The following is a 22,892-nucleotide window of genomic DNA, read 5'->3' on the forward strand; positions in this document are numbered from 1 at the left end:
TGTCGTCATTTTGACCAATCAGAACACTGAAAAGTGACGTAATTAATATCTGACTTCCACAAGTTTTTCACAACACAAACAATGATGAGATTTTGTCCAGATTTACATGCGACAACATCTTTTTACAAATCCTCTAGACTTATTATTATTATTATTAATTTCAAGGCGAATTCTGGTAGTAGCTGTATTCAACTCGAACGTGTACTTGCATTAAAGGTAAGAGCGAAATTGATTTCATGCATTTAAAGTGTTGATAACTTGTTTGGCCTAGGCCGTGACTATGGCCTAGCAAATGTGTTTGTATGGGTGCCAGCCCCGCGGTCGACGCTAATTCTTGTTGGCGGTCTGCTCTGTGGGGTAAAATGCATTTGCTATTATTACTTCCCCCCCTAATTACCAATAGGCCTACATATATTTCATAAAGTATTAACAATAACGCATGCCTTTATAGGTTAGTTAGGGTTTAGATATAGTGTCACTCGACACTTACTTTAATTAATGTATTTACTATATAGGCCGCCTAGGCTAGGCTAGATAGAAAGACTTTTTTGGTTGCCATGAATTGTAAGTCAAACCATGGGCCTGCAAGGGCTATAGGCCCTAGTAAGATGCTATACTTACTTAAGGCTCCCTGTTATTTTTTTTCTTCAAAACTTATCTACTACGGGTAGTTAGATAGACTAGGCCTAGGCTTAGATTAGTATTTATCGATTTAGTTTAAAGTAAGCTATTCTTCAAAGTTTAATTTATTTAATATTTTAACAATCCTACTACTAGTTAGACTAGCCTATGTAGCCTGTAATAGATTTTAGGCCTAACATAATTTTAAACTATAAAAAACTAAATGTGTGCTGTATCAGAATAGCATCCATGGGAAACAGACTAAGCCTTCTAATTGATAGATAAACAATTTAACTTTTATTATAATGATTGTTTAATTAAGTGTAGGCTTCTACTCTTTGATCTAAAGCATTCGTTTAATTAGGCAATCAACTGTATTTGTGGATTTAGATAAGATTCTCAAATAATTTTATTGCATTAAAGGAAGTGCTCAGGGATCAAAGAGTTAATACATACACTGTTTAATAAACAAAGATTATTCAATTTACTCTAATTTATGTTGTAATTCTTTATATAGTTTTGTTAATTGAAAAAAAAACATAATTATTCATATGTAATATTTTCTTAATTTAATTTAGATAAAATAGTTTGTTCTTAGTAGATATGTTTTAATGCTATGTGATTCATTTTATTAATATTTTACATTTAAAGTCTTGGTCTACTATTAATTATTACTTGAGAAATTATAACCCACAGATATTTTATTTAGATTTGATTTTCCTTTATTTACAGCCATTTACTACAACTGCACGGTGCACAGTGGCATTATACGGGTAACATTTTCTTTTATCACATACTTTACTTACATATATTTTTGCCTTTGATCAGTTTTTTTAGTTTTGCAGGTGTTCAATAGACAGTACAGTATGTTAAGACCAACTTTTCGGCGCAGTGAAGAGGGTGCCTTAATTCTTGAAGATACATCTGCTGCTGTAGTATTTAACAGCTTGAGAAAACGACCAACTGGCAAGTGTCTAACTCCTGATGATGTACGCCAAGATGCCTTGAAGGAGGTGTGCAGGCTGGGTGGAAACACCAAAGATGAATGTGATGTGTTGGGCTGCTACAGGTTTCAGCATGGTAAATACAGTGGACAAACATTCAAGTGGATGGTCGAAAATGTACTGGAATATGCAGTATGTTTTGTAATTAAAATGGCTAATGAAATTCCAAGTACAAGTTCACTTAATATCAACAAATTCAACTTTAAGAGGTACTTGGAGTCTTTCCCAGAAGGCAAAGAAGCCATAGCAATGAAAGAAATAAAACGCCTCAGGAAATGCCCAACTAGACAGACATCGTACATACCTGTTGGTATTGAGCTACAAAAGGTTAAGGATGTCACAGATGAAACACTTTCTGGTACTGATGTCTTTGATGCTTCTTTGCAGCCATCAACCTCATATGCACCAGGTAAGACTTATTTCATATTTTGTGTTTTTTGTGCATTTTTTAAATTAATAATTCGAGGTTTTGCATTTTTAGTGCCTGTGTATGTTGTAGGTTTGCTGGGTTTAGGTTTTTTTTTATGCATTCATTTATACTCAATCATAAAATCGTGTTGTTTAAATATATTGCTTTCTAGCATACTGTAGATAGCGAATGAAAGTAGTTTACTGCTAAATATTCTTTAATTTTCCGTCTTGCAGCTCAACCAAATACATCTTATGAACCTGTTAGTACTATGCCATCCACTACAGAAACTATCAAACATAGTGAAGGTAGTTTATTTCATGTAATTTTAATTATTTTGTTTGATGTTTAAAACTAGAAAATGAAAATTACATAATGTAGTTTAATTAATTATACAATTTTGTCTTGGTTTTTCTTGCAGATTGTCTCATACCAGATAAATGGAAGAAGAACTTGCCCGAGATTGATCAACAGTGGATTTCAAAAACCTTATTCAAGAAATCGAAGAAAGGGACCGCAGAGTTGGATTCAACTAAACTCAAACAACTTTGGTATTATCCACCTCAACCGGATCCGCTCAACAAAAACATACCCATGGCCAACAGTTACTTCGGTCATCGTCTTCTTCTTTGGTTGCCCCGCAAGACTTGGCAGGTCAAGCTGGTCTGCCCTCGGCCAGAATGCAAGAGCTATCCACTAACATCAGGCGGCCTCCATGGAATCGTTCGTCCAGTCCTGGATTTAGACTGCCACTACTTTCTTGCAACAGAACAACTGAGGTGCTCTAACTGCCAACAAAGACAAATTGGCTGGAGTGAAAACATTTTAAAGCAACTTGATTTAGCGCATCGCCTTCAGTTTCCTGTTGTACTTTCGTATCACTTGGCCTGCGACAACCGGGTCCTGCAGCTTCTAAAGTACCGTGGTCTCGGGAACAGTCCATCACAGCTTCGCCAACAAGTCTTAGAACAACACACAAGGCGGTGGAATGAGAGAGTGGCTCTCTACTTAGAAAATTGCAAGAAGTTCTGTGGTTCTCATGATGATTATGTCATTGCTGCTTCTAAATTTGATGAGGTGTCTAAAATGATTCCTGTTCCCACTGTCCAATGGTTCCTCACCATCTACTGCAACGAAGTAATGGGAAGAATCGACGAACTCAAGGCTTCTATCACATCGACGTTCGGAAGAGTGTTGAAGATTGACTCGACCAAAAGGGTAAGTAATTTCTGCAATTTGCTTTTAATTATTTAAATTTTTTTTTGCAGATTGTCGGGAAGCTTTCTTCCTAATAATTATTATATTTTTTTTGCAGATTGTAAGGAAGCTAGCCGGTCGTGCATGTGGAACAGGAGCATGGGCAACAAACGTCGGAAATGAGCACGGCCAGGTGCTCATTACAGTCCTGACTGCTGCAGAAGGATGTGGCCTAAACAACATGACAAACGGTATCATTAACCGATATGCTTCGGCAGGCGTACCTCCTCCCGATATTCTCTACGTCGATCGTGACTGCTGCGGTCATTCAAGCATAAGGAAGATGTTCAGCGCCTGGCCTGACATGCAAATTCGCCTGGACATCTGGCACTTCATGAGGAGAATTGCTGCAGCTTGTTCAACAGAATCACATCAGTTGTATCCGATCTTTCTCAAACGTCTTTCCGCTTGCATTTTTGAGTGGAGCGCTGACGATGTTGAACGTCTGAAGCTCGCCAAGCGTGAACAGCTCATTGCAAGCAAGAAGCATTCCAACCCAACAGACGACATCATATTGAAAAACATCAGCAAGAAGGAGTATGCTTTACATTGTCGCAGGACAACACGAGGGACTCGCGAGACTGCCGACCTAATCCGAGAGCTCCTGACTTCCCTCGATGGTGAAGAAGGCCGTGACACAATGGGCGTCCCACTCTTAGACTCCGAACAGACCTGGGATATCTGGAGCTCACAAGAGCGACACATCGCCTGCATCCAGGATCCAGAAGGCATCCCGCTCTACACAAAAACCAGCGAGATGCTTAAGGGTGGAGTTACCTTGCCAGTTTATCGTTGCGCAAGAGGCTCCACTTCTTTGGAATCGTTTCACCTTCACCTTAACAGGTTTATTCCAGGTACAGTATTACTTTTTATTTGGTATCTACCAAATCTTCAAACCTATCTACTGATTTTTGTATAATTTCATAATTATGGATGTTTTATTTTTTTCTCAGGTGAGCGTGCTAGCGACTTACATTTCCAAGCTTACCTGATGGAAGGACTTGTTCGATGGAATGCAAACCGTGCACTAGCTGCTACCCAGTCTGGAGCACCCATCTCCAGTACATATAGTGGACTGCATCAGCATGCTCTCAACATACTGGCAGAGCAAGTGATTGGCAAAAAAGTGTACAAAAGTTTTATCATTCCAAACAAGTACACTGGAGAACTCATCGGAGTGGAGTACCTGTATAGCCAGTCGAACAAAGTACTCGAAACTCAATTTCCTGTCAAAACAGATACCATTAATGATGAAGACTTTGATGAAGAAATTTACACTTTTGATGTTGATGAAGGTTATGATGACAAGACTCAACCTGACTACAAACCACCTAAGCGTTGTTTTAAACCTCGAAATGCTAAAGAAATCTCACCACCCCAGCTGGAGCCCTTGCCTTTATGTGACGGTAATGATGATGATGGTGAAGGAAAAGCAGCCCTTATTGACACAGTGAGTTAAATTTGTATTATTAGCTTCTACCTCACAAATTTTGTTTCTGTTTTGAAATACAATGCACGAGTCTAATAATTTATTTTGTTTTCATATTTTACAATTTAGGAACTTGAGGATTCCACTGGACCGGACAACATTCCAGGCTACGCCAAAGTTGAAGCCCTGGCAGACTACCTTATGCAGTTTAAGGAAGACAGTGGAGTGATAAGTCAAAGTCATGCTGAACATGTCGCAAAGTTGTGGAACAACCTGGATGCTTATGACAAAACCATTAAGCGCAAAGCACGGCATCAAGATTACTTGACGAAAGGCAGGTTCAAGAAAAGTAAAACTACTTCCGTAATACCTGGTGTTGAAAGCACTCGACGGTAAGGCAGTTTCCAGCGTTTTTCACTTTGTTGCATGATGAGTCTTAAATCTAACTCGTTTCTTTGTTGTTTTTTTTAAAAAAGATGCTTCTTAGGTCAGAACACCGGACCAGCTCAGTGGCTGGACTGCAATCGATATATGGAGTGCATTATTACCAAACTGTGTGAAGCGTATCCATCTACCGTATCTATCGAAGGTAAACGTTTCCAGCGCTGGCCGCTCATTACCAAAGGCTACAAGAACATTCGTCGGAAAGTGCTATCGAATGGACACCTGATGTTGTTTGCTAAGCTTCAGTTGATGGAGATAAATCGTACGACACTCATCCAGTGGTGAGTTTTAACTTGTTATTACTGTTATTTTACACTACAGTAAATACATTCAAGTTTTTAAATACTGTGTTTGATTTATTTACAACAGGTACAACAGAACATCAAAGAAGCAAGAGCGGCAAGTGTTGGAATCTGGCATCTCAGCAACAGTACCCAAACTTGTCTCTGATAAAACCCTACTTGAACCTTTAACCAAGCCAGCGGTGCTAAACGTTCATACAAGCGCTCCATCTTTCACATTTGTCCTACCAAAAAACACTTCCGGCCTAGCCTATTTAGGAAACAGACAGTCGATCCCAGTTCCAGGCGAGATAGCAAAACCACCACCATCAGTCCCTGAGGCTAGCAGTACTCGTATTCCTAGAACTACCCTCTTGTACAGAAAACGAGTGGCTAAAGACATATCGGAAGGGAAACCGATCAAAATATACAAACCAAGAACGTCTGCGATTGTGTGCTCAAAGTGTAAGCAACCAAGGTTAAATAAGAACCACACTCAGTACTATGGAAATTGGTATTGTGCTGCAACATCTGATGTGACTTTTGAAGAATGGAAATCGACTATGGTTGCCATCCGTCGCCTTCGTCAAGAGCGGAAAAAAAAGCAGCAACAAGAATGATTCCAAATGATTTTTGTAGCCATGGATAGACTTTTTATACTCTTTCATATATCTTCAATTTTTTTTTAATAATAATAAAAAAAAAAAAAAGTTTTTAATGCTGCCAAATCCAAAGAGCAATGATTAATGTTGTAAATTATTTTGTAATTTTTATAAATTATATTCAGTTTTAATTATTACATTATAATTTACATTATATCATTCATTGCACTTTGTATTTGAAGGTCCCAAGCCCTTACAAAAAAAGCAGAGGGGAAACTTTTTGCAGTTGAGTGTACATTAAATGGTGACTTCTATATTCTTGTCAAGAGTATTTCCTTAGCAGTGTAAATTCTCAAATATTTTATATTTATTTCAAGAGCAATTCCACTACAATTCATTTTAATGTGAATCAAATAATTCCTTCCACCAATTCTAATAATATATTGTGATAATAACTCATACTATAGAGGTTATCATCCAGTAACCTTTAGTTACTCCTCTGACAGTTACACATATCATATGGTACCATGTGGCCTAGAAAAAAAGCCCCAGACAAAGTTAACGGTAATTTTGTCTCAATTTTTGAAAAAGGCTAACTTAATATCAAACTACTTGGAATATTGTTGGCCAATTAGAAGTCAGGGTGGGTTTTTTAACTAGTTAATTAATAACTAATACAGCACACATATTGTAGTCGAATTTACCGTTTTTTAAAAAACAAAATTCATGTACTATAGTACAAGGATTTTGTTTCGAAAATTGGATAAAACAATGTCGACTTTCTCAACTTTTAACATAAAATTAAAGTCTTATTATTCTATTATTTAATATCATTTAATACATCGATCATGTGATAAACCCCTAAAATTGACAGTTTTTAGTATGCCGGTATTCAAAACAACCTCCTAGATTCTTGGGCCCCATTGGCCAATTGTCCCGTTTCCTCATTATCTAATGACCCAGTCCAATTCAGTTTTAATGACCCCACATGGCTCTGTCCATTTCTTGTCCATTTCTTTTTGCGTTCTTTACCTTTCCGAATGAGAAGATTGAGCTGTACCCTTAGTACAGGGATTTTTTCCAAAAATGGCAAAATTTCGACCTTTTTATTTTTCGACATAACTGGTTACTATACCATAATTGACATGCGCAGAACCCATTATTCGACTCTGCGCATGTTTATTATGCGATAGTAACCATTTATGTCTAAAAATAAAAGGGTCGAAAATTGGCCATTTTTCGAAAATTTCCCTGTACTATAGTACAGGGATTTTTTCCAAAAATGGCAAAATTTCGACCTTTTTATTTTTCGATATAACTAGTTACTTATAGCATAATTGACATGCGCAGAACCAATTATTCGACTCTGCGCATGTTTATTATGCGATAGTAACCATTTATGTCTAAAAATAATTTTCGACTATTTTATTTTTCGACATAACTGGTTACTATAGCATAATTGACATGCGCAGAACCCATTATTCGACTCTGCGCATGTTTATTATGCGATAGTAACCATTTATGTCTAAAAATAAAAGGGTCGAAAATTGGCCATTTTTCGAAAATTTCCCTGTACTATAGTAAAGGGATTTTTTCCAAAAATGGCAAAATTTCGACCTTTTTATTTTTCGATATAACTGGTTACTTATAGCATAATTGACATGCGCAGAACCCATTATTCGACTCTGCGCATGTTTATTATGCTATAGTAACCATTTATGTCTAAAAATAATTTTCGACAATTTTATTTTTGGACATAACTGGTTACTATAGCATAATTGACATGCGCAGAACCCATTATTCGACTCTGCGCATGTTTATTATGCGATAGTAACCATTTATGTCTAAAAATAAAAGGGTCGAAAATTGGCCATTTTTCGAAAATTTCCCTGTACTATAGTACAGGGATTTTTTTCCAAAAATGGCAAAATTTCGACCTTTTTATTTTTCGATATAACTGGTTACTATAGCATAATTGACATGCGCAGAACCCATTATTCGACTCTGCGCATGTTTATTATGCGATAGTAACCATTTATGTCTAAAAATAATTTTCGACCATTTTATTTTTTGACATAACTGGTTACTATAGCGTAATTGACATGCGCAGAACCCATTATTCGACTCTGCACATGTTTATCATGCGATAGTAACCATTTATGTCTAAAAATAAAAGGGTCGAAATTTGGCCATTTTTTGAAAATTTCCCTGTACTATAGTACAGGGATTTTTTCCAAAAATGGCCAAATTTCGACCTTTTTATTTTCCTATATAACTGGTTACTATAGCATAATTGACATGCGCAGAACCCATTATTCGACTCTGCACATGTTTATTATGCTATAGTAACCATTTATGTCTTAAAATAATTTTCGACCATTTTATTTTTTAACATAACTGGTTACTATAGCATAATTGACATGCGCATAAAACATTATTCGATTCTGCGCATGATTATTATGCGATAGTAACCATTTATGTCTAAAAATAAAAGGGTCGAAATTTGGCCATTTTCCGAAAATTTCCCTCGAAAAATTACCGAATTTCGACCTTCTTATTTTTTGACATAAATGGTTCATTTGGCTCAATAAGATGTGCATATATGGCAATATTATTGCATAATAATTGAATTTTAAAAAGTCGATATTATGGCCATTTTTGAAAAAATCCCTGTTATTATTGCAATAATATTGCCATAATAATGCACATATATTGCGTTATCATCCGTTTTACTTCGTAATTGCCATTTTAAAAATTTAAACAAAAGAAATACAAATATTCCTAAATTGAGATTTATTTACATTGGAAAAATACAATATTACTAGTTAATACAAATTGCATTTACTTCATTCACATCAAAATAAATCACTTCATTCGACAATCAAAACTTTGGTTTACTTGGAATGAACAGTTAGATTTGCTTTCAGTTTTGTGATATATAGTATTTTTTTATGTATATATATATATATATATATATCTATATACTTATTCTGTTTGACTTTTCTTGTTCCCTTTGTTATGACTAATGACTATGGATGTGAATTTCCAGATTAAAACATTGAATTGAATTGCATACTCTGCAGCAAATACAACATTTTCAACACTGAATTTACCTAATATGTGACGTAATGACGTAATGCAAAATGTATTTAACAATTAATTTAAAGTTAGTTTATTAGACAACACATACACGCCACCTATGATGATCCAAAGATCTTGCATTTTATGCTCTCAAACAATGCACTGTAATGGAATTGCAGTTTGTTTAAATAAGCTTAATAGGAAAAAATATATATACAAAATAGGATAACAATATTTACCATTAATTAATATTTAAAAGTTTCGAAACGTTTAACGTTCTGTGCGTTGAGAAAATTAACCTGAACAAAGAAAAAAGATATAACTTTCAGCCAAAAAAACAAATCTATGATAGAAAATTAAATTATTTTGCAATTTTTACTGTAACATGAATTTTAAATAATTTATGTAAAAAATATTTGATTTCATTTTAGTTTTAACGTTTTACACAATAATAAAGCAGATTTTTTTTATATAGCAGATAATTTAGTCTATAATTTAAAGATTGATTTACATTACATTAGTATTAACGATAAATAATCTCATTAAACAAATAGATCACTATTATCTCTATACATTATCTTAAGTCATTATGAATTACCTTATTTATCTTGATTTTTGTTTGTATTTTTTCAATATTTAACGAAAAATTATAATAGTTTTTTTCTTCTAGATTTTGCTTGGTATCTTTAACAGCTAGTTCCATTTACATTCTTAAAAAAGCCATAATTTTAGATATCAGTATACCGTAATGGATATTTGAAAAGGTGATGTTAATAGTAGTTTTAACTAATATTAACATCACCTTTTTCTTTATGTTTAAAAACATAGAGATAATGTAATATTTTTAGTTACATTATTGGCCACAATATCCTATTTTACTATTTTATCTTTAAAATGTATTCATTTTGGTGTTTTTGTTTCAAAAAACGCCAAAAGTTATGCTGGGAGAATCGCATATTAGAGATACAGTATACTATTTGAAGGTGATGTTAATAGTAGTTAAACATAAATATAATGTAATAGTTACATTATTGGCCACAACATCCTATTTTACTAGGCAATGTAACATCTCCAACTGGGGGTAGGATGGCAACTTGTCCGTCTCGTTCTTTGTACTCTTCATATTTTCTAATCTTCAGTTGGTAGAACAACATGCCGATGCCAAAGACGGCAATTAATCCGCCAAAGAATCCCGCCCAAAGTGCTGCTACAGTCTCTGGTGTGAAACTGCTACCAGTTTGTTCTACATTTGTATCTGCAAAAGTGAATAAGTGCCAACATTAATGAGCTTACTGACATTGCGCGAATATTTTCATTACAAAGTTCGTGGACAATAACTCGAAAAGTGTAGTGAATTGATTGGTTGATCAGGCAAAAAAAGATATATAAGTACCCGGAAATAAGAAGATATATTAAAATCTTCCTGGAATAATAGGACATCATTTGTTTTATTCGTCAATATGTTTTTCTTTATTTTTTATACTGGACGAATAGTTAAAAACCTAAAAGCAAGAGCGGTATTTGTTGGAGTAATGATGGTGTGTCGTACTATAGTAGTAGTAGATGTGATGGCGGAGCAGTTGCGACATGGTTAAGTTATGGAGTAGTAGTTTGAAACAGTAGTAAACAAATATGTAATCAATAGCATTACAAGTGATAGTAGACTAGTAGCGTTGTTACATATTAACTAGTGTCTGGCCATTAATAATAACATTGATTTATAAATAGAAATATTTGGAATTATGCCAACATAAATAGAATACGCACAATGGAATTAAATCAACGTAGGCGTTTCGAGTTACTCGAGTATTGTATTGGTACCAACAAATATATCTCGTGCCATATGCTACATACGTTTAAAACCTGCTATAAGCAGGAGGGAATTCCCTAATGTTTAATCAAATATGTATAATCATATTGTGGAAGAATGCCAAGAAATGGCGGTAACTTGAAACACGAAATCAATTTCATCACGAGACGTAGACCTAAATGGATTAACAGAAAAGGATAGTAGCGTCTCTCAAGCCTTGATTTGCAATGTATGCATTTTGGAAGGGCTAGTGTTACAAGAAAGCTTTGCACAATTTCTATCTGGCCGTTTTACTTTATCGTTTTGATTAGATTTTTCTTTTTTTTATTTTGTAAATCCATTGAGATCAAGCCACTGCTACCCACAACTCAGTAATTTGATGAATTTTAATTATTGGCATAGGATTAAAATTTGATTATTTGAGTCCTTGAATCCTTATATGAAAATGTTTGTTAAGCTTTGCAATAGGACCACAGACTGAGGACATGTCGATATTTCATTTTTTTTGTTTATAGGCCTACAATATTTTCTGTTGCGCGGCTGTGCGTTAAAATGCAGTTTCGTTTTCGAATTCACAGGTTTAGCATTCAATATAAGCAACAATTCCGTGTCTTTTATTAAATCAAGTAGAGTAGCGTTCCCATGCTTACCTTTGTCAGTCGTGTTGTTGGCTTCCACTAATAGTAACGTCCAACAGACGTATATGGTTCCCAGTAGTGTTTTCATTGGTTTTATTACCCTCCTGTAAAGACAGAACATAAAATACAATACAAGACATTAGTTTACACAGTCAAGGTACAATATGTAACAATACAACATTATTAGCAATATAATAATGGTCTTTCTACAACAAGTAAATAATCATAAAACTCTCTTTTGTTCAAGTTACTCTTCCTTTACAAAAAGTGAACTTTTACCTAACAAATCAACTGCTAACGTTTAACAATGATTTAGTTTTAATAGTGTTCATGCCGGTTGAATAGTATCAGTCTTTTTAAGAGTTAATTCCCGTATTATGCCCAGATACAGTTAGTATACAATATCGTTATTCTTTTACAATTGGTCACATACTAACCACTCCGTATTACTGTAACATGTCAAACTTTGTGTGGTCAACTATTTAGGCCTATTATTACTTATTATTACAGTTTATACTGTGGTAGAAAAGCTGAGACTTGTATTGTACATGAGGCAAGGTAAGTATTATGTCTGTGACCGTGTATCCGTCTAAAGTATCGAGATACAATTATTGTACAAATAATAATTAGCGGGACAGCACCATTTATATACTTCTTTATCTATATTGAAAAAATGTATTGCCTATAGCAAAAGTTATCTTATTTTTGCAATTATTACCAACTCGGACTGGATTCACCTTGTATTCTTTGTTATAAACGCATTCCAATAACAATACGTCATCCAAAGTCAATAATGTTGTGGATGGTTATGCTTGAGGTATTGATTATTGAAATTGTATTTCAACAAAAACACAGAAAATCATTAGGAAAACAGATATTTACGCCCTATTATGATGAGGCAATGAATTATTCTTATGTTTTTATATTAATATTAGAATTTTGGAAAAACCCGAGCGTCAGCTCAGTTACAAAGTCAACTTGATGAAATATATAATTCCTTCCCTTAATAATTCCTCAATAATCTAATCTCGCCATACAATAACCAGAGGATTATATCAAAGCTTAAACTGGTTTACAATAAAACATCAAAGTTCTACAGTTATGGTTTCTAATAATTATTTAAATTGGAATAGCAAGAAAGAAAGATATACTAAATAGACTACATTACACACTACATCTATCTATAAGAATAAGACGAATACACTACACTATAATAGGCCTATCTTTATTCGTTCTGGGTTACTCACGCTTTAGTTGTAATTGTTATATTAGTAATTATAAAAATCTCCAAATAGTAGTAAGGTTTAAAGATGTGTGCAGAACTTGATTACAACCAAAATCAGCCGAAACTATTCACAGGTGTAAGCATGGTAGACAACGTTACGATTTTAAAACGTGATATTTTGATTAATCTATAGATGGCGCAAGTCATGTACTCATAATTTAAATAAACATTATTCACAAGTATTTGTATAACTGAGCATGCGCTTTAAAATAAGTAGTTCAGTTTTCAATAACACAATTAATCTACCGTACTTGTGATGGTATAAGACCGTAGGGCCTACGTTTGGGACATGTTCAATGTCTGTGGTTTTAGTTACTTTTCCAATACGATAAACTAGCTTACATTACAGAAATTAACTTCTGTTTTCCGTTTATGATCTCAGTAAATTTAATCGTTTTCATCATCCCAACGTCACGTAAATCTCTCCGCTTATGTTACTTTATACTTTGTATATCATCACAGAAAAATATGTTACGTTTATTTCTTATTATATAAACGGTATGAACTGTTTTAACTACATACAGTATATATAACTTTATGCACACATATGGCGGGCTACTTAATGCAAGGCGATTATCATACTTTGACATTTGTAGGCCTACTCAATCAAATCAAATTAAAACAACATTTTTATTTCTTACTACCTGCAATTATATAATACTGAATAGCTTTATTTGTCCATTATCATAGTAAAATAACAATAGAAATTCTTCTTAAAGATTGGCAAATAATAGTACGATAAAAAAACAGATGTAGCCTATATAAAATATAAACAAAAAATTGAAATATAGAATACACAAACATTATTGCACTAAAAAAGCGATAATATCGTGTCGTGAAAAAAAAACTAGCTCTTGTAAAATTCGCTTTAGTTTTGAGAAAAAAGAAAATGATTAACATTGCGCTTTTGCTGTTTTATGTTATCCTATAGTTACCCCAATTAATTAACTTTTAAACGCAATACCAATCGTGCAGACTTTTTCGTGAAATTTACAATACCCAAATAAAAGCCCCTATAATGGACAAAAAATCCCCTATAGTGGACAAAAAATCGCCCATTGTGGACACTGTCAATTATATAAATCCCCTATAGGCCTAATGGACAAATAACAGCGCAGAAAACCCCCTATTGTGGACATATAACGCCCGTATTGTGGACAGATTTCACCAACCCCGCTCCAATATTTACGATACAGGAGTACAGTTGTAGATCAAACACTTAATGATGGCACATCACCAAATTATGGTACACCGACACCGTCTTAATACTGGTACACCCTTAACATTAATACAGTTTCCTGTAGAATCAGCTGATAACAAGAACATAAAATAAACATACTGGTATGAAGACAATGAGATAGGAGCTCCAAGAGTAATTGTTCTATAAAACATCATTATCCAGTTTGTAGATATTATGTAAAGTTCTTTATTATTTATTTATTTATTTCAACTGTATTTTTGATGGTGGTGATATTTATTTTATTCATATTCAACAATTCAAGTATACGTACACTAAATAAAGATAAGTAAAATTGTATTGTGTTTCCCTAAAAAAAATAGAGAAATATTTTAAAGCATTTGAATTAAAATATGAATAAAATTAATTGGCCATTTAAATGAAATCGTATTAAAGGAAATTTAAAAGAAGAATAATATGAAGCATGATTACTTATTTTCACTCATTCTACATGATTAAAAATATAGTTAGGTCAGATGTATTGGTCCTTCGGAAATTCATGTCGGAAGACAAACAATAAAATTAGAACACAACCGATAGGCCTACACTGTACAGCTGGATAAACATAAAGAGTTGCAAAGTAACAACCAACATACTTTTACCGCACGCACGAATAGAGTACGAAAAAGAGTCCTATACTTGTTTGGGCGATATTTATTTGGTGTTTGATTTTTTTTTCTGTGTCTATTTTAATTGCTATATTATATATGTGTTCACTCATAAGCCAGAATTGGCTGGTTGTGATTAAATAAATAAATACAAATAAAAATATAACAAATAAAAAAATAAAAATATAACAAATAAAAAGATTCTACGCGCATTTAAAATGCATATTTTTCAGAAAATGTGTTTGATAGATTTGTGCATATTAGATAACGAGAGTGATTCATTAACATGCCTTGATTATTGATTTGTGTAAATATGGCTAATTCAACGGATTAGATGCATAAAGCTTATCATCAATAAACGTTGAATTGCATTTTTGGCGATTCATTCAACCAGTTATTAAACATTACAAAAGGTAGAGACAACGGTTTGGATTAATTCTTCTCATATTGCATATTGTATGTCATTTGTACGTGAAACGTTGATTGATTTCAATGACATTTCTTCTGATAGTTTGCTAATAAAATACAATATTGTGTCAGTTTATGCAAAACAGACGAGCAAAAAGTAATTTATGTGGGTAGGATGTTTGTAGTAGCATGGTTCGTAGTTGTGCATTGGCAGTCTACATCTAGAGGAGATACTGACAACCTGTTGTATTCAGAGGCCTAGATTACGAAATGTTAGCTAAGAAATGAAACATTTCTTTTTCAAGAACAGCAGACATTGAGTCACGTTTTAACAATCATTGTTTCAAGAGAAAATGCAAGTATTATTTGCTTCTTCAGGGAGGAGTAAAAGAAATTTAACTCTTTCTTGTTGTTTTTTTTTGTTTTTAAAATGTACCTTATCATCAAATCCGAGCAAGGACTACGTCATTGCACAATAGTAGGCCTAATGTCGACTTCGATATTAATTCATGGTACCTGAATACATCGAGAAATTAGTGGAATTTAAAATTACTTTGTATCTTAATCGTGATATTCATGATAGGTCTTTATCAAAACATAGCTCATGTGTTCTAATAATCCCAGGGTCCCTGGGTCATGTCATGTCAAGTTGCTCTTACAACAAACATTTACATATCATTTATGATTTACACGTTGGTCCTTTTAATGTTTGTTTGTGTCTGCTTTCCATTGTAAAATAATTGTATTCGTTTATTTTTTATATCTCCACCTGTTAAAACAGTGGAAATGATCATTTCTATTAATAGGCCTATGCCTAAGCCATTACAATAACACGTGAAATACTCGCGTGTATTGTTCGAGTGAAGTTACGTTAGTTTCAGTTTCATCATAACAATTAGCTGCAGGTCATTGTGTTTAGAATAGATGTAAACATACACCGATTTTTTTATCATTTATTTGTTGGACTAGGATATCTTAACGTGTAGGCCTAATGTAATTGAGAAGTTTTTATTTTAAAAGTATGAACTGTGTATTAGATTACATTTCAGATAACCATGAGGATATAAAACATATTACAATATAAGCAATTATTTGATGTTATCTGCCAGACCTTTAGGCCAAAATTCTTTCCGGAATGAGCATCCACAGGGTAGAAGCATATATGTGTGTATGTTTATTTCATTATTCGGCCGCGGGCTGATGGTGTCATTAAATATACATTAAAAAGAGGATGTTTTTCAAAACAACTCACGTAGAATCAAACAGTATGTTGTTTAACCTTTTAATAATCTGTTTTGATTAGCGTTCAACAAAACGTAGGCCTATACAACTTATATATGAAATTATTTCAGCCTATAAATTTCAATGCTTTTACCTAATGTTCAAGTCGTGGTATTTCGAACTTTATTAATTGGTATAATCACAATCATTAACACCCAGTTAGGCATACATTTTTTAATTGTATGTTGTAGGACAAGTACCAGCCAATTATTATTTTTATTTACTGTTTAACTTCGGGCCAAAGCCACCTCGGGCGAATAGTAAGCTACTATTTCAAGAACCTTATAGTCATAGTTTTAACTAAAAACTATCATGGAAAAGTATGTATACATCGCATTTAACGATTATAGAAGTATTACTATATCAGAGTTTTTTATTTATCTTTTATTTAAATTAATATCATCAAGGTCATATCATCATCACCATTTTAATTTGTTATCATTACAATTTGATCAACTTCATCAGTGGTAGGCCTATATATCATTTTTAAATTTACAAGCAATTGCAAATTCACTTCATATTCCATATTACCTCCTATATCATAGTTATTACGATATTAGTGTGTATATCAGGCCTGGTGATTTGTGGCATACTCAATACAGTTAATATTTTGGATTGAAGGCTATATATACTGTATGAATAGGCCAATGTAAAATGATAGCGAAATGCCTATATACTATGAGTTGACCGCGACATTCTCGCCGTAGTTCGTTCTATACAGTAATAATGAACGTTCTATATAATAGACCGGCACGTATAATGGGAATCTATTGGTTTATTATACCTTAAATTCGGCCATTGACTAAACAGCAGATAATCCACCATGCGAATAGTGCTGATGAATAGGAACCTCTTCCATGGTTAATAAACTGAGGCACCAATAGGCCTATACTGTATGCCCTATACCAGGGAGGAAATATATTTATATATCCTCCATGCCTATAGGCCTACATGCAAGATGAAAACAACTGTTGCCGTATAAGTAAGTGTTGATGTATACACGTGAATTAATAAATTGACCTGCCTAACACATCACATAAATAGGCCTACCAGCATCAGCATTAACTTATATTAATTATTAGCAGCTATCTTAAATGCATACTGTATTGTAATATATGTTGATAATATATTATTTATTCTATAATTACGTAATAATTCGTAATTCTAATTTTACCATACCATAACAATTTCAAATTTGTTGTCGGGAGTTATCATGTTACTGACTGACTTCTAAAAGAGGACGGACAGACAGACGGACCAATCATAATACAGTATAGTATAGTGAAGGGCCTTTCTTTGGGACACCCCTATTCAGGGGAAATCATTATTCACCCTTATTAATAAGGGTGACAAACAAGGGGTTTTAACACTACAGCCAAATTTAGGACACCCGGCCCTGACCCTTCGGTGTGTCGCGGAGGTGTTTAAACTGCGTCTTATTTTCGTTTTCACACGGTAGGCCTATACCTTCACAACTTAAGTCTTCCAGGTTCACGACAGCATTTAAACGCGCCGCGTAAATTGTCGCGCTCAGTGCTACAGACTTAAGTTTGGTGTGTGGAATTTATATTTAGAAATCATATTCATAGTACTACGTTCCAGACTGGATGATACGTATTATGAAGGAAATAATATTAGAAAAAAACATCATCGTCACGTGGTTTCATGAATAATTAAACGTGCCAAAAATATCAATGTCGTAAAAACCATTCGAAGATGTCTGCTATGAATTGGAAATGAATCAAACCGTATGGTATACTAAATTATTTGAATATTAAACTCAACAAATAATATGGTATTTGTAGTCTCAGTAGACCTAAGTAATTGCTTAACTTAAGCCAGCTGCCAAAACCAATTCTAACGATGATAGTAACTAATGCATTCATATACTAATAGATAAGCGTGATGCAATAGAGGGAGAAATATAAAGAAAAACATACTAGTATGTTATCCTATATAACAGTTTTTATTCACCATTATAAACACAGCCAACTCACCACATATAAAATACGTAATCTCTTTAAAAAATATACATATGCCTACCTTAATTAATACACGGTATTGGTGTGTTGTAAACAAAATGATATCGTAACGACGTCAGACAGAAACAGCGTAATTCAAATTGCCGATACTACGCAGTACACACACACATCGTTCGTCGTTGTAGTACAGTAGTAGTAAATATGGATGGTATTTTGAATGGTAGCTCATGCATGCAGTCGCATATTTGTCATGCTAACGACTCTCTCATTCATAAAGATCCTTCTATTGTATCCATTGTACAACAGAAATTAATTACAATCTGTCGTTGAGGGAGTAGTCACGAGATTGTTATCAATGATCAAAATCAATAATACTGATAACAATTTGATAATAATAATCTTCAACTTTTTGATGACTATTTTTTTGTAAAATATTTTTTTTTTTTGTGAAATAATACATATGAAATACACGCAAAACAAGCTACTGGTAAAGCAGCAATATAAAATAGTACCCGAGACCCTCGAATACTACCGGTACCCGACATGGGATGGTTCCCATTCTTCGGAGGCTAAATTTAGAACCTAAGTTGATTAGCTTATTGACTTATGTAATCAGTATAATTAATTTTTACAACAAAAAAAATTATCAATTTTGATATAAACTTAATGCGGTTAGTGAAACTCTTCACGAACGAAACGCAAAGATGTAAGCGTAACGCAACGCAAGCGAGTTGACCAATAACAGTTCGAATAATTCATCGCTTGTGATTGGTCAAATTACTTGCGTTACGCCTGTCTTTGCGTTGCGTCTAGGGAACCAAGCATAAGAACGTTCGGACTTAATTGACACACATTTGGCAATGTTTTATGCTATCGTATTCAAGTAGTTTTTGAAGAGAAAAAAACTACTAATCGATAGTGTGCTTCTGGCTGAATAATTGGCTGTCATGTACAGAACTACTTGTTCTTGGATAATAATTACCGTGTTTGTTTATATACCATAGGCAGAGTATCATTAAGAATTAAGAAGTGAATATGAACGTAAAGACGGGAGAGTCTCATGCTGAACGAAGCACTGGACTTGGAGCCAAAATACTGGTTCTTGGGGACAGTGGAGTCGGTAAGACCCGCCTGGTTAGACGTTTTGTAGAAGATACTTTTATTTCACGCTATGTTGCTACAGTTGGGGTTGATTTCAGATCAAAGGCTGTCAAAGTAGGAGGAAAAGAATTGATGCTACAAATATGGGATACAGCGGGTCAAGAGCGTTTTCGATCCATGACAACAACTATTTTCAGAGGTGCAGAAGGTAAGACATTCACTATTGTTTGGCACCTTTAGCGTTTCATGGGTGTGTGCGCACAATAAATGTAATTATTATTATTAATTGTTAATGATGATTAAGATGATAAGGGTGACAATAAATATGACAATGATTTTGAATTTACGAAACGTTAAGGCCCAAAACGATTTATTGTTGACACGCTTTTATTTACCATTGACGACGATATGATCATAGGTGATGACAATGATAATGACGACATTAAAAAATTTGAGAATGAAGATGATAATATAACAAAATTGATGACAATGACGACGACATAATGTTAACGATTTACAGGTTGGCATGCATTCATCATAGTTAATTATTATAATGTTATTCTAGAATGTCGATAATGAGGCCTATGATAAATTTATAATGGGTAATTCAAAATTACACAATGTCCATGTGTAGCGTATTCGACGACGCATTTTAAATTGATTGATACCATTAACTAATACAGCAACATCAGGGAAATTTAATCGTTCAGTTTTTAATCAATAGGTGATCACGTGACAGAGTAATCATTCAATTGGAATAGGCTTATGTTGTTTAACAATATTTAATCAACACTCATTAATAATTACAAACATGAGATGAGCAAAACACACCACTTTGTGTCTCGTGGTGTAAGTGACAATGCACATTTAATACAAATGAATGAATGTTCAAAAGTCAATGATGAGTCAAATACTGAATATTATTAATGTAATAGTAACCATCTAGATTGATCATTCTAATGATATTAGACTATTTGAGCATAATTACACGAACATATTGGATTGCCAAATAATGATTGTTAACAAAATTATTAAATTCATTTCGATCGAATAATACCACACATAATATGAGGTTATTACTTTTAGTATAGGCCTATGCATTGTATTCATAGAAGCTATTTTAATGTCAACTATTATATTTTTTATAGGCGCAATTTTAGTTTACGATGTATCATCGCGAGTATCGTTTGATCATCTAGAAGATTGGATAGAAAGTATACGAAAGAGTGCTGACCAAAACATACGAGTGGTTGTTGTTGGCAACAAAACGGATAAAGAAGACCAAATCGAGGTTGACGCGCGCACTGGCAAGAAATTTTCCGAACTAATGGGATTGAACTTCTTTGAAACTAGCGCGCAATCTGGCAAAAATGTTGACAAACCGTTTAACAGGTTAGCAAAGGAAATACTGGAAGCACGACAAATTACAGAAACACAATTATTTGAACAAGAGAGGAATAAGGTGCCTATTTCTGAAGAAAAGAAAACATTTGAATGTCTATGCTAGAAAATATCGGCTTTTATGCTTTTATAACAGAGAGGAAAGAGTTATTACTAGGTCGCGGGCGCGGCATGAATTTCGCGTGCGCAATGACATCTTCTGAATTTAGACAACTTTAATAAGCTATATAAAGGAATTAAAGGAATAAAAGCAACTTATTGCTTGTCTATTGGTCATGTTGTAAAAGTATAGCCTAGAGGTGCATGACCTCCGGTAAGTGCATGACCTCCGGTAAGTGCATGACCTCCGGTAAGTGCGGATGTAGCGCGAACTTGGTGCTCCATAGTAATTTTGATAATAGTATGCTGGTGCACATAATACAATTCACCAAGGTAATGTTGTTAAATTCACTATTATGTTATAGTGAAAAGTTTCTCAGCCTGTTGTTAAAATAGTGTGGTAACACGGGTTCAATACAGCAATAGTAATAATAATATTATAATTTTTTGACATTTTAAATGTGTTTTATAGTACACGTTGTTTCATTTGTTAAGCACTAATTATCTGAACGATATGTATGCACAATAAATATAAAATATCTAACCGTTATTAATGTATGTCTTTGATTGTTAAATTAAAAAAACATGTTAATCTGACATCTTTGTAAAGCTTGGTTCCCACTAGCGACGCAACGTAAAGCTTGGTTCCTACTAGCGACGCAACGTAAAGCTTGGTTCCCACTAGCGACGCAACGTAAAGCTTGGTTCCCACTAGCGACGCAACGTAAAGCTTGGTTCCTACTAGCGACGCAACGTAAAGCTTGGTTCCTACTAGCGACGCACTGTAACGCAACGTAAAGCTTGGTTCCCACTAGCGACGCACTGTAACGCAACGTAAAGCGTGGTTCCCACTAGCGACGCACTGTAACGCAACGTAAAGCTTGGTTCCCACTAGCGACGCACCGTAACGCAACGTAAAGCTTGGTTCCCACTAGCGACGCACCGTAACGCAACGTAAAGCTTGGTTCCCACTAGCGACGCACCGTAACGCAACGTAAAGCTTGGTTCCCACTAGCGACGCACTGTAACGCAACCTACGCAACGTAAAGCTTGGTTCCTACTAGCGACGCACTGTAACGCAACGTAAAGCTTGGTTCCCACTAGCGACGCACCGTAACGCAACGTAAAGCTTGGTTCCCACTAGCGACGCACCGTAACGCAACGTAAAGCTTGGTTCCCACTAGCGACGCACCGTAACGCAACGTAAAGCTTGGTTCCCACTAGCGACGCACCGTAACGCAACCTACGCAACGTAAAGCTTGGTTCCCACTAGCGACGCACTGTAACGCAACGTAAAGCTTGGTTCCCACTAGCGACGCACCGTAACGCAACCTACGCAACGTAAAAAAGCACTGCTGCGTCGTCAGTTCCCACTTTCCGTGATTACGCAATAAAGCACTTTGCGTCAATACGTCACTGCGTTGCGTTGCGTCGCTAGTGGGAACCACGCATTAGTCTATGCCTGTAAAATAACTAAACACAGTTTGTCGCCTAGCGACGCACTGTAACGCAACGTAAAGCTTGGTTCCCACTAGCGACGCACTGTAACGCAACCTACGCAACGTAAAGCTTGGTTCCCACTAGCGACGCACCGTAACGCAACGTAAAGCTTGGTTCCCACTAGCGACGCACTGTAACGCAACGTAAAGCTTGGTTCCCACTAGCGACGCACTGTAACGCAACGTAAAGCTTGGTTCCCACTAGCGACGCACTGTAACGCAACGTAAAGCTTGGTTCCCACTAGCGACGCACTGTAACGCAACGTAAAGCTTGGTTCCCACTAGCGACGCACTGTAACGCAACGTACGCAACGTAAAGCTTGGTTCCCACTAGCGACGCACTGTAACGCAACGTAAAGCTTGGTTCCCACTAGCGACGCACCGTAACGCAACGTAAAGCTTGGTTCCCACTAGC

At 34.8% G+C, this 22,892-nt stretch overlaps 3 protein-coding genes across 5 annotated transcripts; 2 read left to right on the forward strand and 1 right to left on the reverse strand.

Annotated features, from left to right (window-relative positions):
* Nucleotides 1–57: 57 nt before the first annotated feature.
* Nucleotides 58–6,116, forward strand: LOC144836370 (uncharacterized). The gene is made up of 9 exons (XM_078691575.1): nucleotides 58–216; nucleotides 1,354–2,034; nucleotides 2,271–2,342; nucleotides 2,456–3,252; nucleotides 3,350–4,145; nucleotides 4,245–4,741; nucleotides 4,850–5,112; nucleotides 5,197–5,445; nucleotides 5,534–6,116. The coding sequence occupies exons 2-9, from the start codon at nucleotides 1,488–1,490 to the stop codon at nucleotides 6,063–6,065; spliced, it is 3,753 nt and encodes a 1,250-aa protein (XP_078547701.1). The 5' UTR covers nucleotides 58–216; nucleotides 1,354–1,487; the 3' UTR covers nucleotides 6,066–6,116.
* A 2,705-nt stretch (nucleotides 6,117–8,821) lies between these two features.
* On the reverse strand, nucleotides 8,822–18,647 carry LOC144836454 (uncharacterized). Of its 3 annotated transcripts, none has more exons than XR_013611298.1 (4): nucleotides 18,439–18,646; nucleotides 11,589–11,680; nucleotides 9,953–10,383; nucleotides 8,822–9,914 (listed from the first exon to the last, which is right to left on the reverse strand). XR_013611298.1 is itself a non-coding variant. In XM_078691583.1 (4 exons), the coding sequence occupies exons 2-3, from the start codon at nucleotides 11,662–11,664 to the stop codon at nucleotides 10,157–10,159; spliced, it is 303 nt and encodes a 100-aa protein (XP_078547709.1). In that variant the 5' UTR covers nucleotides 11,665–11,680; nucleotides 18,439–18,647; the 3' UTR covers nucleotides 8,822–9,892; nucleotides 10,112–10,156. The 3 variants fall into 3 exon arrangements, 2 of the variants coding, with proteins under 2 accessions (XP_078547709.1, XP_078547708.1); XM_078691583.1 differs by having other exon boundaries at nucleotides 8,822–9,892; nucleotides 10,112–10,383; nucleotides 18,439–18,647; XM_078691582.1 differs by having other exon boundaries at nucleotides 8,822–10,383.
* Nucleotides 18,648–19,387: 740 nt separating this feature from the next.
* On the forward strand, nucleotides 19,388–21,168 carry LOC144851795 (ras-related protein Rab-13-like). Its single transcript, XM_078709421.1, has 2 exons — nucleotides 19,388–19,686; nucleotides 20,627–21,168. The coding sequence occupies exons 1-2, from the start codon at nucleotides 19,413–19,415 to the stop codon at nucleotides 20,983–20,985; spliced, it is 633 nt and encodes a 210-aa protein (XP_078565547.1). The 5' UTR covers nucleotides 19,388–19,412; the 3' UTR covers nucleotides 20,986–21,168.
* Nucleotides 21,169–22,892: the final 1,724 nt, after the last annotated feature.

Source organism: Antedon bifida, chromosome 1, assembly GCF_963402885.1.
Source record: "Antedon bifida chromosome 1, ecAntBifi1.1, whole genome shotgun sequence".
NCBI classification, from domain to species: Eukaryota; Metazoa; Echinodermata; class Crinoidea; order Comatulida; family Antedonidae; genus Antedon; species Antedon bifida.